Source organism: Gekko japonicus, unplaced genomic scaffold, assembly GCF_001447785.1.
Source record: "Gekko japonicus isolate JY-2015 unplaced genomic scaffold, Gekko_japonicus_V1.1 scaffold374, whole genome shotgun sequence".
NCBI lineage: Eukaryota > Metazoa > Chordata > Lepidosauria > Squamata > Gekkonidae > Gekko > Gekko japonicus.
In genome coordinates this window covers 254,374-274,563 of record NW_015176463.1, presented here as the reverse complement: position 1 = coordinate 274,563, position 20,190 = coordinate 254,374, and the positions used below count along the sequence as shown (strand labels likewise).

Here is a 20,190-nt window from a genome sequence, read left to right as displayed (position 1 = left end):
TATTCCATCTGTACCAATGGGCCAAAATCTTTTATAGCCAGCTGATTTTTGTCTTAAGCTGTAATGTTTATACTGTGTTAAATTTTAATTGTATTTATTATAATATGATGTTACCCACCCTGAACCCGTTTGCGGGATAGACAGGATGTAAATACAAATAATAAATAAATAAACATAAAAGTATATAACAAAGCTAGAAATTCAGTGTGCATGTCCATGAAAGCTTATACCCAGAATAAAACTTGGTTGGTCTTAATGGTGCCACTGGACTCAAACTTTGTTCTAAATTATTGTAATTTCAAATGCTTAAGACATATTAACACATGCCTGTTATATAGATGCTTCAATTACAACACCCATTGAATTACTGTTTTACATTTATTTAGTTTTAATGTATGTTCAATTAAAATTACTCACATTTTTGTGATTGACACACTTTAGAAGCACAAGTTCCCTATAAGCTCGTTTTGCATGTGTTTGGTTCTGAAAGGGACGACTCAACTTCTTTACAGCAACATTGATTCCAAGGACTGTGTCAAATGCAGCACTGAAATGGAAAGACAGACGCACACTAATTCCAGCCCTTTAAAATGAGGACCATGCACTGAAAGGCTTGCAAGTATATATGCTATAGCACTCTTTGTTCCTGTTTTTGCAGGCAGAACAAGATAAATAGCCTAACAAATAAATGTTCAGAGGACTGTTAATCCCCTGTTTCTCTTTTCCCTGTTTCTTTCCCACCTTTATATGGATTTCTTCTCCTTTGTTGCCTGACACCAACTCTCCAACTCGTACACATCCCATCCCTTGCTCATTAGACCAGATGCCTGCATCAGCTCTAAAGTCACAAGCAGGAAAAAATAGCACTGCAGTTTTTGGCTGAGGTAAGACAGTGATGTACTATGGCTGCTGTGCACACGCACTCTCTGTCTTCTTCCAGACTTACAAAGAACACATATGCACAGCCATCATAACACTGTGTTCCCCTGACTGGAAAACAGAAACCTGTGGTTATCTGGATAGCCTCCTTGGGCTTTAAAGGGTTGGAAAAGCATCTTGTGGGAGATGATGTCACTGGGGGGAAACAGGGAGGAAAAAGGCAAAAACAGTCACTTGACCACTCCTCAGGGACAAACTGCTCCTTGCTTCTGGTGACGCCATCCTATGCAGATGAGTCAACACACCTATGGGTAGTCTTAACAGAAGAACACTTTGAAAAGATTTTTAAAAAATTATCCAACCAAATATAAATTAAAGCATCAATTGTAGTAAAATACTTCTACAAATTATGTTTTAGCTCTATTTTGGATTAAAAGTACTCACCATACAATGCCTTGAGCCCCAGAGCCAATCGGCTTCAATTGCTGGTATCGTTTAAGTACAGTGAATGTGGAGTCTGCAACCTGAACGCTGTAAAATTGACTATCACATTTACTCTCGCTCATGATGTAGTGTCATGTAGGTTGCCTCCAAAGAGTTGGCACACTTTTCAAGATCTATATAAAAAGAGTACCCAAAAAGTCAAATATGTACATTTACTGGTGAGTGATCTTTCTCTTTATACATTAGATAACCGGGAAAGAGATGGGGTGGTGTATCTTGTGCATTTAGATACCTATCTGAAGGCTTGATTAACATGATTGGTCATCTAAAAGGGATTTAGTATAATGACTCATCATTGCAATATAAGACACATGATTATCCAGACTCCATCGTTTTTCTGAGAAACATTAAGCCACTCAATTATGCATTTTGCTATCTTCTGTCTGAGCAGCTATATGGTAAATTTACAACATGAACAGCCACTTCATATGGTCACTTGAAGTAATTTACAGATCCAACCTCGTAGACTGGCTGTGTATATCAGCTTTCCCCCTGTTTATAGGTCTCTAAAGACTCAGTCCTGAATTGGATGGCCCAGACTGGACTGATCTTGTCAGATATCAGAAGTTAAGCAGCATCGGTCCTGGTTAGTACTTGGAAGGGAGATCATCAACAAGGCCCAGGGTTGCTATGCAGAGGCAGGTAATGGCAAACCACCTCTGTTCATCTCTTGCCCTGAAAACCCTACCACCAATAGTCAGCTGCAACTTGACAGCACTTTTCACTACCAATTCAAAACATGTAAGCAGCACTCTGCTTGGTGTAGTGGTTAAGACCCAGTTTGGTGTAGAAGTTAAGAGTGGTGAACTCTAATCTGAAGAATCTGGGTTTAATTCCCCACTCCTCCACATGCAGTGAGCTGGGTGACCTTAGGTCAGTCACAGTTCTCTCAGAGCTGTTCTCTCAAGAGCAGTTGTCTCAGAGCTCTCTCAGCCCCACCTACCTCAACAGAGTGTCTGTTGTGGGGTGAGGAATGGAAGCAGATTGCAAATTGCTCTGAAACCCTGAGTGAAGGACCGGGTATTAATCCAACTCTTCTTCTCCTTCTCTTACACAGAAACAGAAAAACAATTCAGACTGTTAAGTCAGCAATAAGTACCTAGCTTCTCAGAAGGCAGGTAGATGTTTTGGAATTTTCCTACTTGTGTGTTTGTCATTAGCCACTACTGGAAGTCTTTAAGGTGGCAGAAGAAATTCTGGGGCAGACAACTACATACTGCTTACTACATACCTCTCTCCCAGCATCAAACCCAACTATCCAGTCCCTCCCATGCTCTGAGCATATGTGCGCATATGTGAGCACAGTCAGATGAAAGGAAGGTCTTGTTGAAAAAGTTTTTGGGAGATACAAGAAACTTTAGAGCAGTGGTACTCACTCTGAGGCTCACTGAAAATATGCATTTGCAACCAACATTCACCAAGAGACGTCTATCGCATGGCCTACACACCTCCCCCACTCCAAATAATATTAAATATGTAACTATAGATATAATCAAATTAATTTTAATGCAACAGAAGCTAAATTCTGCTAATGTACCTATTGCATGCATTATTATTTTCATCTTCCACCATGTTTTGCTCCCTCTTCTGGCAAACAGGAGTCCTCACCCACTTTTTCCCAGATGCCCTCTCTTTACTTCCTCTTTCTGGTGCCCTTTGGCCCTCTGAAGGCTTTTCTCTAGCTCATCACTGCACCCACACCACTTAGTGTGTCTGTATTTACAGGCCATGGAGCAAACCCAAAATTGACAGAACCACCACAAGGGGCATGTGAAAGAGGCGTGTGTAGCTTGCATGTTATGGAGAAAGTAATACTGCTTTAGGGAGATGTATGTGCCATAGGCACTGGAGAACAGGGTTAGGAATTTTGCCTTCTCTTACGACAGGTGTGTTCCCCCCCCCCCAAAAAAAGGACCAATGAAAGCAATGTCAACCAGTGAAAAGAAATGCATAATTGTATCTGACATACCGCATTTATAAAGCCCGGAGTTCTCTGAAGGAGGGATGGGATAAATGTATAACAAACAAGCTAAAATGATTCATCTTTTGACAAGACAGCAAACAGAACAACAATGCTAAAATTTGGCACTTAAAGCTATGAAAAAGTCATAGCAACAATGTACAGAACAAGTCTGAGCATCAGTTCTCCCATTTTAAACACACACACAGACACAAGTTTTGATAAGTGACTGAATCAATCTAAACATAACATATCCATGAAAGATCGTGTTTGATTTCCACCGTTCTGTGAAATATCAAACAATTCTTCTTCTTCTACAAACCTAGAGCTGCAGCTAAATCCAATACTAATGTCCACTTTGTAAGTATTTTCCAATTTGGGAGGTTTTAATTTACAGTAACTTTTTTTTTGCTGCTGCGCCCCTTTGTATAAAATTAACTTGAAAACCATATTTCAGAGAGAATAATATTTTGGCCATTTTTATAGCAACACTAACCATGGAAAAATATTCTTCTTACAAGTGCAGTAAATAAGAGGAAACAAAGAAAACATTGTGATAAAAAGCCAGCAGGCATAAAATAATGTAACTTGAAAAAACAAAACAAAACAAGACTTCAATATTATCTGAAGGATAAAAAGACTTTCAGCCAGGCAACTACTAACCAGCCTTTTGAGATAGTTTCAGCATCCTGAATATTTCACTAAACAATGCAGTGGAGACTATTTCAGGCAGCTCTTGTTACTGCTTTGAATGGAGAAGCTTTTGTAGTGGTGCAGTAGCAACAGAACATACCTAGAGCAGTCTCTAGCCAATGCTGTTGTGAAGTTGGAAAGGGAAATGTACAGCCTGTGTGTTTCCCCTTATCACTCCACAACAAAAAGGCCTCTACATTTCATTCTTAATAAATATAAAATATGGTAAATATATTTTGGTCTGCCAAGAAAGGTTAAAGATTAGAAGTACAAAATTACAGGGCACAGCAAGCCTAGCAAGGTGCTGTATAGCCATTCTTTGAGGAATTTCAGACAGACGATATAATCCGGAAGAGGAACGGTTCCCAAACGGTTTCTGGTCTGTCATTTCAGACAGAACCATTTTAGAACCGCTTCCCTACCGGAATATATTTGTAATTTCAGACACAAACGCTTCTGTCCCGTTTAGGAAACGGGGCTGAAGCATTTTACCTGTCAACCGCTTCCAAGTAGTCTTCAGTTTCCTCTCCCGGTTCCGATGCGCTTTTTCCCGCCGTTTTTCGCCTGCGCGGGTGATCTCCAGCTTTTTTTAAATGTTCGCTTTATAGCACTATAGCGCTATAGCGGAACAGCAGTATATCAACCCCATTGGAATGCCTGGAGTGTTTTGTTATAGTGCTATAGCGCTATAAAGCGAACATTAAAAAAAAAGCCAGAGATCGCCCGCGCGGGCGAAAAATGGCAGGGGAAAAGCAGGGAAAAGCGGTGCAGTCTGAAATGGCAAACCGCTTCAGATCCAGCTCTTTCCTTGGAGAACTATTTCAATGTTTAATTATTCCTGTCATAATTTGAGAGGAAATACTACAAATTATGAGAACTATTTCAATGTTTAATTATTCCTGTCATAATTTGAGAGGAAATACTACAAATTATTTTAGATTTAAAAAACTCTATATCCATCTATCTCTCTAGTACTGTTCACACAGCTATCACCTTAAGCAGAAATTAAAACCAATTTTTAAAAGACTTTATTCAGTATTATTTCTCTTATATTTGATTACTGTGCCTATGAATTTTGTCATTGAGATGGTGACACAATCATTTGTATCTGATAGTAGCCATGACACCTGGGCTCCCACATTTAGTGCAATTCTGTATCTTTAAGTAAAAGGGAGACTAAATTAGCCCCCCAACTCGTTGAATATATGGCACTCTATAATCATATGTTCGATGGTTTTGATTTTATCATATGAGCAACTGTATTTTCTATTATAGTACGATACTCTATTATATCTGCCCTCCAAAACCGCCAAGGGAAGAACATTCTTGCCAAAGTAAAAGCTCTTCTTAGTTTTGGGATTGTTGGTAAAATTAGTTAAAAAATTAACACTCTAGCCACCTTTCTCAATATGTACAGAACTAATTAAACTAGATTTACTGTCCATTAAATCAACACATGACATTAAACTATCAACAGGCTTTTTTGTTGTAAATAATAAGCAATCAAAGTGCATATTCCTCTCCCCTGTCCATACAAAAGCTATGTGCAGAAAAAGAAATGCATGTTTGAAATATGTGTGGATTCCATCAGGAATAAATAATAACAGGTGTACTCAGCTTCAGGGTTGCAAACCTCTCTCTCAGCCACTGCCTTGTTGGTTGTACTATGGCCATATATTACCAAAAATTACTCCACTTGCCTTGACTGCAGACAAAATATCACCTAGAACAATAGCAGAAAAATTTAAGCCAGTTTGAATGTGCTGATGAATATGAACAATGGGTCTCAGAAACTAATATATCTACCAGCCCTAAACAGAGATAAGTGAACTGTCTATTGTAAATGAACACTGACCAAAAAAGCAAAAAACAAAAAAGCCCTTGGGATTTGATGAGCATTTCCAGCAACTACATTAGAGTGAAAATCAATGTCTATAAAATTGCTTTCCTGTTTAATTGCCACAATGCTGTATTGTAAACAGAAATATGTTTTAATAGATTTGAACCTGGTTATTAAAGTAAGTGAATATATAGCACAGTAATTACCATCAAAAATGCAGAGAATATTACATGTGGATCAGCACTGGTAATATGCACATATTTTCAAAAGTGAATAAAGGTCAATTATTCCTTTTAATAGCAAACTTGATGATCTTGTCTCTGTAAGCAGTAAAAGCACTTCCTCCAATTCTAATTAAGGACTAAAGTTCCAATGACAGGGCCTCCAAACGTGCCTAGCATCCTGGAATGGTGTGTAAAGGATCGGGGGATACATGACCAATCCCAATTCCTCCCCCCCAACTCCGCCCCCCCCCATACCATGGAGGAGGTAAAGTTTTGCTGTATTGCTCAGGTTCAGGGCTAGATGAACAGTTTCCTGTTAATTAGTCAGCACTATACAACTACAAAGCTAGACTTTTTGAGGTTTACAATTAATGAACAAAAAGGACTTACTTAGCCCCAAACTACCCATCTTGTTCTCAATAATCTGTCATTGTGAGATTAATAACAAATAGGGAAATGCAAAAAACTCAAAGGAGGGGGACTTCCTTCTCTTCTTCCTTCCTCTGCCCACCATCTCCCTCTAGCAGGGGGAGAAAGAAAAGAAAAGGCAGAAGCAGCAACTTGTCCTCCTTTTCCCATCTACCACTGCTGCCACTTGCCTACTTCTTCCCCTGCAAAGGACAGGAGTTTGTTTTTAAAGAGCAGCAGCAACATCTCAGCCCTGCCTAGCCTACTTTCTCTCCTTCTTTAGGCTGTGTCTAAAAAAGAAAAAGAAAGCAAACAAAAGCTCTGCCACCATCTTGTTATCTATCAGCTTCTTTTCTGCCTTAAAATGACTCCCGCTGCCCTCTACCTCCTTCCTGTCAGGTTCCACTTGTCCATCGTGATTCTTTTCTATCCTCACCTAGAGATGTAAAATTTTGAAGCCACAGGGGGGAACCATAACCCCACCCCAGGAACACAGACGTTTTGGAAAAACGAGGAGGAGATTGGATTTATACCCCGCCCTTCACTCGAAGTCTCAGAGTGGCTTACAAACTCTGACAGAACTATGGCTTGCCCAAGGTCATCTGGAAGCTGCAAGTGGAGGATTGGGGAATCAAACCTGGTTCTCCCATATTAGAGTCTTACCACAAACGCTACACCAAACAAATGCAGTACTTATTTTCCTCTCAAACCTAAACTTCATTTGCTGATTGAACAACATAAAATACATCATTTATAACAACCTAAAACTGTTGCCAAAATTATTTATATTTAAATAAAAACATTCTTGAAAATGTTGTAATTTTTAGTGCACCCCCAAATTTCACAATTTTTCCATCAGAAAAATTGGAAAAAAGTCATCAGGAAAAAACAAAAAAAATGTTCTTTTTCTGAATTCTTTCAATTTTTTTTAGGCTTAATTTCTGTACATATGTCTCTCTGCCATCAGGGTTCACCCTGGCCATTGCCTGCACTGTGCTTCTTGAGTTTGGGAGTTCCTATAAACACCCCCCAGCCTGCCTCAATTAAAAAAAACACAAAACACTCTGTGATTTTGCTATAAACCTGGAAGTTCCCCAGATTTTTTCCAAAAAATTGCCCAAGAATGAGATATATGATTTATTGTAGAGGTTTGGGATATTTTATAGGGTATTATAATGGGTACTTGATGCTGGAGAACAACATAAAGCAGTTCCCGATTACAAAATCCCAGGAGAGCTTTACTCAACAGCATTTCCAAGAATATATTCCTACAGTACAAGCATCTACAGTTACAGCTCTTCTGATCTTGAGGTTAACACACTAAAATTGCAAGTGGCTATGCTGGTCTCTTAGAATTTTATTTATTTAGTACATTTTTTTAAAATCCCCGCCCTTCCTCCAAGGAACTCTGGGTAGACAGTGGCATACATTATTCTTCCCTCCTCCATTTTATCCTCACAGCAACTCTATGAAGCAGGCTAGGCTGGAAGAGAATAAGATAACCAGTGGGAATTAGAGCCCTAGTCTACCAGATCTAAAGAATCCTGGAAAAAATCCCAAAGCAAAAAGAGTGCAGTTTATTTTATTCAGCCAATTAAAACCTCACAAAGTTCTGAACAACCTTTCATATTTCCCTAGAAATCTTCTTTAGGCTTAGACTTTTTCACACTGAACGTCCAGCCTGAAGTTCTCAGTTCTTGGGAATTCAAACCTTGCTCACTACTTGGTAGCATTTTTGTTGATTTGTTGCTTCAGAATTAACACAAAGATCTCTCACAGAATTTGATAAAGAAAATGCTTTCTTAAAATACATTTGCTTCAGTAAAATCCCAGAGGCTAACCATTTTGATAAAGCTGCTACACAACGGTTCATATACAGACACACAGCCTAACACAGTGTGTGTGTTAAGTACCATAAATTCACTTGCAACTTACAGAAACCTATTGTTGACGGAGTTATTCAGATCTTGCAAACTTAGGGCCATGGATTCCCCAGTTGAGTCAATCCATCTCATGTTGGGTCTTCCTCTTTTCCTGTTGCCTTCAACTTTTCCTTCCATTGTTGTCTTTTCCAGTGAGTCTTGTCTTCTCATAATGTGACCAAAGTACAACAGTCTCATTTTAGCTTCTAGGGAGAGTTCACCCTTGATTTGATCTAGAACCCACTTATCGGTCTTTTTGGCATTTCATGATATCCATAAAACTCTCCTCTAACACCACATTTCAAAGGAATCTACTCCTGTCAGCTTTCTTCACTATCCAGTTTGAGAGCCAGTTTGGTGTAGTGGTTAAGTGCGCGGACTCTAATCTGGGAGAACCGGGCTTGATTCCCCGCTCCTCCACTTGTACCTGGCTGGATGACCTTGGGCAAGCCGTAGTTCTGATAAGAGCTGTTCTTGAAAAAGATCAATTTCTGTCAAGAACTCTCTCAGCCCCACCTACCTCACAGGGTGTCTGTTGTGGGGAGGGGAAGGGAAAGGAGTTTGTAAGCTGCTCTGAGACACCTTTGGGTAGTGAAGGGCGGGGTATAAATCCAATCTCTTCTCTTCTTCTTCATCCAGCTTTCACACCTATACACAGTAACAGGGAATACTACAACATAACTTATCTTGATCTTCATCACCAGTAACACAAGAATATTTCTACCTCCGTCATGGCTGCCCTTCCAGGCTCAGTCTTTTTCTGATTTCTTGGTTGCAGTCCCCCTTTTGGTTGATGATGAAGCCAATGAATAGAAAATCTTGAACAATTTCTGCACTGTCAGCCTTAAAGCTGTATAATTTCCTAACAGTCAATACTTTTATCTCCTTGATGCTTAGCTGTAATTCTGCTTTGGCACTTTATAATCCATTTTTCCTTAGGATACATTCTACATATGGATTGAACAGACAGGGTGATGAAATACATCCTTCTGACACCTTTGCCAACTGGAAACCATTCTGTTTTTCCATATTCTGTCCTAACAATAGTCTCTTGTCCAGAGTAAAGGCTGCACATCAAAACAATCAGATGTTGTGGCATACCCATTTCTTTTAAAATCAACCATGGCTTTTCATGATCCACACAGTAAAATACTTTGCTATAATGTATGAAATGCTAGCTGATTTTCTTCTGAAATTCTCTCTAGTATGCTCCAGTAACCAATGCAAATTTGTAATATGATCTCTAGTGCCTCTTCCTTTTCTGTATCCCGCTTGAACATTTGGCATTTTGCGTTCCATAAAAAGTAACAGTCTTGGTTGTAAGATTTTGAGCATCACTTTACTCATGTGAGAAATTACTTCAATGGTCCAAAAGTTGCTGCAGTCTTTGACATTTCAATTTTTATGGAATTGGAATGTAAAATCAAGTGTTTCCAGTCTGTGGGCCATTGTTTACCCATTTGCACCAAGAAAAGACTCAGGAGCAGATGGAAAGCTGAGAGGATCTGAAGGCACTGGAGGAATATACCCCGAGGAGGGAGTGGCCAGTTGATCCACACTAGGAGACGGCAAGGATGCTTGAGTGGCTGGAACAGGCCCTGTAGTTGAGCCAGTCTTTTTAGAAGGCAGGGAGTCACAACTGCTCTCAGTGTACCCTATTCATGGTCCTCTGGTTCATGTTTGGGATGACTGTTTGAAATGCAGCTCCTCATTGAAGGCTGTTACTCCATGCAGATCTTGCAACCGTGTCAACCCAATTGTTATGGAATTGGAAACAACTGCTGTGGGTGAGGGGAAAGTGGAAACTACTGTGGTCCTTGCATGAGTAAATGACTGGACCCAACATAATCTCTACAACTGAATACAACTTTTCTATCCTTCCTTCTCTTTATACTGGGGAGAAGGTTTCACTGTGCTTCCCAGAAAAACAAAGAACCCAACTGCTCTCGTTCTCTCTCCTTAGTAGACAAAAAGAGAAAATATCTTATATTGCCTACAGGTTATTTTACCCTTTCATGCTTACTAAAATCCAAGTGTAGAAGAAAGTAAACAATCACCACCAGCAACGAGGAGAAATTGCACAGTACTAATGGCAGCTGCCCCTCCTGCTTGTACTCTGTAAGAATTGGAGAGGAATATACAGAAGGGTGTCTGTACGTACAACAAAATTATTCCCATATGTTCTGGGAGTGGGGAATGAAAGATTCATGTAACTGTCTACTGCAAATCCTACATGCTATACAAAGGAAAGCTGCTGTGGATTGGCTGATAGACCAAGTTGATACATCCATTCTGCAGCTCCCTGATCATTTTCAGGGCTGAATGAATGGATACATCAACTTACTTTAGCAACCAGCCCACAGCAACTTTCATTTGTATAGCATGTAGAGATCTGAAGTAGACACAACCAATAGACCACAGGTTCACGAAGGGACGAAGACACAAGTCAAACACTCATCCCAACCATGAACCAGAGGACCATGAACAGGCTTTGGGCTTGCGTATTCTCTCCTATCTCCTCATGGGTGGTTGTGGTGTCTGTGTCTGTCTCCCTCTCTATCTCCTAATTCCCAATATTAGATCCTACTTAAGGGATACAATGAATTTTTTAAACCACATCAACAGTATACAATTACATACTGAGGAGGTGTTATTCGTGACACTGGATGTTGTTTCACTTTACACGAATATCCCACAGGATGAGGTTTGGATGTTTTACACAAGGTGCTTGATAGAAAACAGCAGAATTCATATGCACCTTTATCTTTTCTGTGCCAGAAGGTCAAATTATGCCTTAAGAAAAATTTCTTTCAATTTCAGATCAGCTTTTTTTGGTCAGGTTTCTAGCACAGCTATGGGCTGCAAGTTTGCTCCTGAGTTGGTCAATTTTTTTTTTAATGGAGAAACCAGAAAATAACTTTATTCTTCAGAAAAACAGTATCTATATGAAACACACTGCCCTTTATAAATGTTACCTGGAAAAAGAAAACCATGGAAATGTCTGAATTGGAACACACACTGCAATGCAAGCAAAACAATGCTGACCAAGACCCTTCAAAACCACAGCTGGTGTTACAACCAGACATTTTAAAAACAGTAAGATTGAATGGATGGGAGAGAAAGTACCAGCAAGAGGAGGACATGATGAGGAGAGATGGCAGTAGTGGGAGGGTGCAGTGAAGAGGAAGAGTCAGTGGCAGCTGAGGAAGAATGCAAGCAAGGAGAGAGATGGCTGAAAGAATCCTAAAACTCATAGGGGAGAGGGAATGGGGTGACGACACCCCTTCCCCCTTTCTCTGTCTTGCGGCTTCCGAAAAGGCTCAGGAAAAAGGGGAACACTGGAGGGCCCAGTCTTGCCAGACTCATCCCCAGAAACCCCAGACCCTAACACCATCCCCCACTCCAATCCTGGTGCACTGCTCATGCTCACTGTATGGTTAGCGACTCTTTTTTTTCTTAACCAGGTTTGTACACTACATTAATATTCCTTTGTCATTCTAGTGGGATTATCCTCTACAGAAGTGGCAAAATTTCTCTGCCAGTAACTGCTATTCCAGACATGAAAGAATGGAGGACTGTAACTGCTATCATCAATGTGAGCCTGCACCAGTCCATGCAGCAAATTCGCTTTCTATATAACTAAATAGACAGATAAACCACTTTCCAATCATAATTTTTCTAATAATTATGTTTTTAAATTGTTTACAGCTGCCATTCAGAACATACCACATGAACCACTGACTATGGGCAAGGTCAAAGAGAAAGGTATATCTATGCCAGTCGTTTTGATGGGGACAAACACTTGCAGAATACACATCAGGTTTCCTAAAACTATAGTGCTAAGCAAGAGAAGTAAAGAGACAGCTTGCCAAATCTAAACACATATCCAGTAGCCACCTTCAATAGGACAGGCCCAGCAGGGAATGGATTTATATATTTATTTGAGATCATTATGCCAAAAAGTTCTTGGGGCAGTGTGCAAAGTTAGTCATACCTAGATTACAAAAGCAATACAACAAAATATAATCCATTAGGACCAAAAAAAGACACGAGAAAAAAAAAGTACTAACAGGTAATAAAAGTAGCTGCATACACACGCACATACAGCAAATATATACATACAAGTTTGGCAGTTAGAGGTATTAAGATCAGAAGCCAATAAAAAAACTTGTGGAGCTATAATCAAGACAGGAAAGAAACAAATAACAACATGCAGCTAAAAACCTGAGCAAACAGATGTGTCCTCACATCTGGCACCAAAAGCACAACAGGATCAGCACCACCTGAACTGCAGAGAAGAAGATATTGAATATCTGAAAATGCCTCACTCCTGATTCTAACCTGTTTTGTTTCAGAAAATGAAAGATGACAGAGCAGGGCCTCCAATGAAGATTTCAACTGACTGGCCAGCATGGGAATAGACGGTTCTTCAAATGTGTTGGTCCCAAGCCATTTAGCTAGTAAAAGTTATAAATCACACTTTTAATTGAACACAGAAAGAAATCAGTACCTAGTACATTTGTTTTAGTTCTGGAGAAATATACTCTCAATAGATGTCAGTAGTAAAAATGCCACTGGATTGTCACAGCCAGAGGTCATTTCGGGGGGGAACGCGGGGGAACACAGTTCCCCCGGGTGAGGTACAGGGGGGTGGGGCACATGATGAAGCCCCGCCCCCTGCTTCCGGCCGCCCCGCTTCCAGCCCTCATTCAGCCAGGAGGAGGCAGGAGAAGAGGGAGGGTAAGTTGCTTCCTCCCCGCCTCTCCCCACCCCTGCCTGCCTGGGGCCAGGGAGGGCCTTGGCGGGTCTTCCTCGCACTCCCGCTGGCCTTGCAGGTCCACCGCTGGGCCCCTGATGTCAGGGGGTGTGGCATATGCTAATGAGTTATGCTAATGAGTTCCCCTAGCTCTTTTTCTACGAAATGACCCCTGGTCACAGCTAAAACCTTTCCAGTGCATCATCAGGGATCTATAGCCTCTCTTTAAAGATAAACCTTTCCTGAAGCATATGCTGGAGAACAGGCTTTAGAGATGTAAATTTTGTGTCAATTTTCAAGAAATTTTTTTCATGTGAAGGAATGGGTTTTTCTCAAGAAAAAACCAGAAATTTGGGGTTAATTGAAATATATAAAAATCTTACTTTCATAACAAATCTAAACCTATATTGCTGCTTTAATAAAATAAAATGTATCATTTATCACTTAATTAACATATAAAATTATATTTGCATATCTATGGCACTAAAAAGCAACAGACATGGCCAGTATTGAGTTAGAAGGCAAAAAACATGGTTTATGCCCAGCATCACCTCTCAGACCTGCACAGCCACCAGCCAAGTCCAACATGATACCCTGAAAGCTGGTAGCACCACGGAGGCTTGACATGCTCCAAGCCTGCTTAGCCAAGTGGAAAACTTTTCCTTACCATTTTGTTTGCCAGCACACCTTCATCTTCACAGGTAGATGCTACATTTCCCCCAACACTTGAGCAAAAAAGGCTGTCTACCCCTCATGTAAGTTAAGGTAAAGGTTCCCTTGCTCAAAAGCCAGTCAAGTCCGACTCTAGGGTTGCGGTGCTCATCTCCGTTTCAAAGCCGAAGAGCCAGCGCTGTCCGAAGACGTTTCCGTGGTCATGTGGCCGGCATGACTAAACACTAAGGCGCACGGAACGCTGTTACCTTCCCACTGAAGTGGTACCTATTTATCTACTTGCAATTTCTTGCTTTCGAACTGCTAGGTTGGCAGGAGCTGGAACTAGAGACGGGAGCCCACTCCGTCATGCAGCAACTCGGGTCTCGAACTGCTGAACTACTGACCTTCCACAGCCTGCAGTTCAGCGTCTTAACCACTTGAGCCACCGCAGCTCCACCCCTCATGTAACCCATGTATAAATCATCACTTTCAGTGCTTCCCCATAATGTATTCTGAGAAGTATACATATATTGGGAAGCAACAGACAATGGTATTCATCAATGCTCCCTCTAAGTTATGGAGTCTTGTGAGCAAAAATTCTACTTTGTGAGCTACTGGCATGAAAGTTGTGAGCGAGCAATCTGGCTACTGCATAAATTAGTTTGCTCCAGAGCTATCCTTCCTGAGCTACGACAAAAATGTGTGAGCTGGAGGCTAAGAAACTGTGAGTTAGCTCACACTAACTCAGCTTAGAGGGAACACTGGTTCCCATGCATATTTATACCATAACACAGACATGCAGTGTTATCACAATTGACAAACTACACCCAGATTTTATTTTATACCTTACATAAGTTCTTTCCAGGTAGCAAAATCATAACTTATAAAGTAGCTCTAGGGCTACAATTCCACATAAGACTGAGAGTAAATCCCACCACACTTACTTCTGTATAGGTCTGGGCTGCTTGTCCCACATTCTCAGTGAGATCTCTCCTTTTAAAATGTAGAAATACAGCTCTAGAATGTATCACAGCTGTTTAGACAATACATGGTTTTATCCAATGGAAAGCACATTGGATTTGGGTGTCTACCTTCAGCCATGAATTTACTGGCTAGTCTGGAACATCACATAGCCTAGCACTATTGCTACCAGCCTCAACAATCTGAAGAAGTGAGCAGTGACTCACGAAAGCTCATACCCTGTCACACATTTTATAGTCTTTAAGCTGCTACTGAATTCTTACTCTTTTCAACAGCCTCAACAATGAATGTGAAAACATTAAGGATTTTAATGCACTTTTCAAATTCTAAAACTGCTATACAAATGTCAGCAGTAATAAAAGTGCTGGAAGTGAAACACACTCCACAACAAAAATACTCCCAAAATCTTTCAAATTTACACCTTCCTTACTACCAAAATAAATTGTACCAACAGCCACCTACACGTTTAGCTAGTATTCTTAATTATTTCAATTTTGCTTTGGTAGAATGGAACAGAAAATTATATAACAACCAAACGGCATCTCTTGATACACTCTCATGCACCAGTTACACTACTCAGACAGTCTTCTCCTGGTGGTACCCTTCACTAGTACTGTACATATGACAACAGTCAGATCATGGTACATAAGACAACAGTCAGATCACGGGCTTTCTCTGAGGTAGGTCCATTCCTCTTGAAGAGCGGAACAGTGTGGGCATGGAGGCCACATTTGTTTGCTGCGTTCAGGAAAGTTTTATTCCAGATTGTATGTGACTGAAGGTAGACTATTTTGAAAAATATTGCTTTTAATTACCCATTTTAATTGTGTAGTTTTTCATTGTGGATTGCTTTTCTGGACACTTATGGCATGATGTTTTTGAGCCCTGCAGCTTTTTGCTGTTTTGTTTACACCCCAGTTTGAATATATGTAAATAAATAACTGATCTTTCTTAAAAGGTAATTTCTATGTACAAGGACAGTATCACAAAACTCAACCAGTTCATGCTCCACAATGTGACAGACATTTTATACCACACTAATCCTAAAACACAGCCATCCGATGTGACAGACATTTTATACCACACCAGGGGTCTTGTTGTAGAAAAAGAGCTGCCGGAGCTCATTAGCATAACTCATTAGCATAACTTATTTGCATATGCCACGCCCCCTGACATCACCGGAAGTGACAGAAGGCCACACCCCCTGACATCACCGGAAGTGTGTCAGAAGGCCCGGCTACTTACCCTCCTGCTTCATCCTCATTCCCAAACGGAATGAGGATCGAAGCAGAGGGCGGGGTAAAGAAGGGGGCGGGGCTTCACCACGTGACCGCCCCGCCCCCTAGAGGTTCTCTTCCGGAGCTCCGTACCTGAGAGCTCCCCCCCGACTAGAGCCCTGTACCACACTAATCCTAAAACACAGCCATCCTCACACAGAGAAACATATTACGTGATCTCAAAGCCATTAACATCCATGATCACTAATAACCATAAATAATCATTACCCCTCCTAGTGATAATTAAAGAATAATACAATTATGGCCGATCTGAAGGAAATGTCGAAAGAAATCCTAAGTGCCATTTTCACTCTGGCTTCAGGCCAGGCTATGGGATAGACACAGCCCTGGTGGGTTTGGTTGATGATCTCTGTCTGAAACCTGGTAAAGGCCACATCTCTTTGTTGCTTCTAGTGAACGTATCTGCAGCCTTTGATATAGTAGACCATACCATCTTGTTGAGGCATGTGAGGCAAAAGTAGGTATCACAGGATGTGCTCTGGACCAATGTTCCCTCTAAGTTGTGGAGTCTTGTGAGCAAAAATTCTACTTTGTGAGCTGCTGGCATTAAAGTTGTGAGCGAGCAATTTGGCTACTGCATATATTAGTTTACTGTGGAGCCCTCCTTCCTGAGCTAAGACAAAACTCTGTGAGCTGGAGGCTAAAAAACTGTGAGCTAGCTCACACTAACTCAGCTTAGAGGGAACACTGCAGTGGTTCTTACTATTCCTCACAGACTGAATTCAAAGGGTTGCCACTGCAGACTAGCAGTCATCAATGGAGTTCCATAGGCAGCACAACTCTATTCCTCATGCTGTTCAACCTCTATGTAAAGCCCTAAGGAGAAGGCATTCTTCACTTGAGAGCTGGCTGTCACTAATACACTGATGACACCCTGCTCTGCATCTCCTTATCCAAATATCTTGGTGATGCAGTAGAGGTCCTGACCTGTTGCCTGTCTGCTGGGGTTAAATGGCTACAAGTAAACATACTGAAACTAAATTCTGACAATACAGAGGTAATGCTGGTCGAAAAGGAAAAAACCTTGAATGGCATTGGTGCTTTCCAGTTTTAATGGGATTCAGCTGACACTTGGAGATTCAGTTCAGAGCTTAAGATCTAGTTAATGCAAGTTAATGCAACTGCAAATAAAAGCTTTCTTCCAAACTAGTTTAACTCAGAAGATGGCCTCCTACCTTGACTCAGCTACTTCACTTTTCTTATTACAGCCTTCAGTAGGTGCCACCCTATAAAGCAGCCTTATGGTCTGCCTGATAAGGTCAGGAAGGCTCTTATTCTCCTGGCATTCTGCAACTATGCAAAATGGAATTATTCAGGGCAATTTTACAATGGCAATATAATATAGCCCTATTACCTATTAACAGAATGGTTCAGGAAGATGCTTTAATAAAGGGGAAGAGGACTGTGTATAATATATACTATCTGTTGCTGTATGTATTATCCTACTATGGCTGCAGTCACATGGAGCATTAGCCACGCTACAGAGACGGAAGATAAGCGGATTTTCCAGGCGCGATCACACCGCAACATCTGGAAAGCGTAGAGCTCCCATGGCTATCCTGAGGCTTCCCGCCGAAGATGCGCGTAAAAAACTAGTACCTCCGAGGTACTAGTTTCCGGAAACCGCAGGGCAAGGGCGGGCGTCTGATTGCATTTCCGGTGGTAGTTTGTGGCATCCGGCGCCCGCCCATGTCCCGTCGCAAAAAGGGTTTTTTTCCAAGTTTCCACGGGATGCGCACAAGCACCCAGCGGCGCATGCGCACACTTCAGTTAAAAAACAACAACCATTTGCCACGGCAGTGGCGCCTAGCCATTGCTGCTGTGATCGCGCCGTACCGCTTCTTCGCCGCGCCGCAGGATTGTTGTGTGATCGGCACCTCCCCCCGAACCACGGGACGTTGGCGGGACGTGTGATCCGGCGGCCACACGTTAGTTTGCTCCGGGGCAAACAGCCACGCTTCCCCTCCCCCCCGCATTTTCCGGCCTGTGTGACCGGGGCCTATGAAATCTCTGCATTGTTTAATATGTCACTTATGCTTTGTTTTAGATTTCTGCTTGGGCTTCACATTTCCACGATCCCAATCTTATTACATTGCTTACTGGATGTCCTACCCTGTTGATTATATTGACTTACAGTATGTAATCCACCTTGAGTTTAAGTGAGAATGGCAGACTATAAATAGCATAAATAAAGTAAACAAATGACTGGAGGCTGACAGTGCAATCCTAAACAGTTACACACTTCTAAATCCACTGAAGTCAATAGGCCTGAAGGATGCAACTGTTTAGGATTGTGCCGTTGATCTCCCTCACTGTTCTGTCAATGAAATAATTTTTCATATATACCAGCTTGCCCTGAGATGCCGCTCTGATAGATGAAAGGAGAACAAATCAGAATGATAGTATGTGTCCACCTTTCCTACAGTAGTATTCTCCCTAGTCTATGAATGAGATTTTGAGAGTTAACACAGTTAGATCCCTGGCCAACTCGGCACGAAGTGGCTGGTCGAAAACCAGCACCCCATGAATAAACTACACCCCCCAGCCTCTTTTCCTCTTCATGAATTGTAAAAGGAAAGAGCGCTTGGGACAGACAGCAACACCGAAGGACAAGGTAAAAGGGAGACGGACCTCTACGGACTATACTGCCTTTTACTGGTGCATCGAGGCCGGTACTGGCCTGCTCTGAATTGCAGCAGCTCCGCAAGTTTTCATGGAGAGACATTTTAAGCCCTGCTATCTGAAAGGTACCAGGGGCTCTCGGGCTGGATATGGGGGGGCCGTGCCATCGAGCCACGACCTCTCCCCTCCAGCGCTAAAGAGGGCTCCGTCCAGCTGAGAGGAAATAGCGAAAAGGAGGGCGGGAAGCAGCCTTCGCCCTGAGCCACAGCTATATGCTCCCGGCCCGGGAGCCTGACAGCCTTGCAGAGAAAGTTTCTAGCCTCAGCTGTGGGTGGGGGAGGGTACCTGAAGCCTCCACCACGCAGCCGCCCGTGGCCGTCATCGACCACCACCTCTTTCCTCCTCCTCCTCCTTCCCGCACATTTATGGCCCCGTACGGTACCCTCGACCGCACCCGCTGCTGGTTCACCAGCTACGCGCCAGCACTAGCACCCGGCTCACCTTTCCCCGGGCCCTCAGGCGAGTGACTCTGCGGCTCCGACTCCTTATCGAGCTCAGCCGGAGACGCTCCAGCTGCAATGGCCTCCTTCAGCCGCTCACAGGCCGCACCAGGCCCGACTATGCTGACGAGCATGCGCGGCAACCAACCAGCGCTTCGATTTCCCAGGGTTTGGCCAACCGGCCTTCGGAGGCGGGTCCTAAAAGCCACTGTATGAGGTAGGGGGACGTTTCCCACAGCCCTTTTTCTGTGACGGGGAGGGACGGGAAGGGGGGACGTTGGAGGAAAACGTTACCTGCCTGCGAGGGAGAACGCGGTGAAGTTCAAACATGTCACATAATATGAAGATGGCTTCATAAACCGCCATCCAGTAAGTCTTGCCAAAAAGTGGCATCATTTTTGACGTCAGAGGTTCGCAGTGTTATGATGTTTCGTCTCTTGCACCCTCACCTCTCGACGCGAACTGTAGTGACGTTTAGCACGAATGAGGTACTCTAGTCACGATTAGATGCTGCTTTACAGGCAGAGAGAATACCACAGAGTCTATGGTATGGTATGGCTTAGACAGACACCAAAACATCGAGAGAAAAGTCACGGGCGCCGTGTAACTCAAATGCTAAAGTCATCAGTGGAAGTGTATTTATAGGTGTGTGTATTCCTTAAAGTAAAGATGAATGGTTACTTGCAAAGTGATCTCTAGGGTCTGGCTCCAAATGGCAGACTATGGCCCTGGTCACACGGGCTGGATATGGGGGGGAGGTGTGGCTAATTGCCCCGGCGCAGTTTGATTCGCGATTACGCGATCAGACGCGCTGGCGGCACACCACGGGTCCTTCCCTCGGCGCCAGCGGGTAAATGAGGGACCGGAGAGGAATACCGCGCGCCGACATGGCGTCTGGAGGCAGCTCGTGGCAAACGTTTACTAGTACCTTGGTACTAGTTTTTTAAGG

The 20,190-nt window shown here is 42.4% G+C and overlaps 1 protein-coding gene across 1 annotated transcript in view; it reads right to left on the bottom strand.

Moving 5' to 3' along the window:
* MAPK9 (mitogen-activated protein kinase 9) overlaps positions 1-19,448 on the bottom strand; it is a 54,722-nt gene extending 35,274 nt beyond the window's left edge. Inside the window, exons 1-3 of the mRNA XM_015427034.1 lie at positions 19,243-19,448; positions 1,324-1,496; positions 418-547 (exon numbers count right to left, since the gene is read on the bottom strand). Coding sequence (XP_015282520.1) covers positions 418-547; positions 1,324-1,445 — 252 coding nt within the window. The 5' untranslated portion in view covers positions 1,446-1,496; positions 19,243-19,448. The remainder of the gene's footprint in view (positions 1-417; positions 548-1,323; positions 1,497-19,242) is intronic.
* Positions 19,449-20,190: the final 742 nt, after the last annotated feature.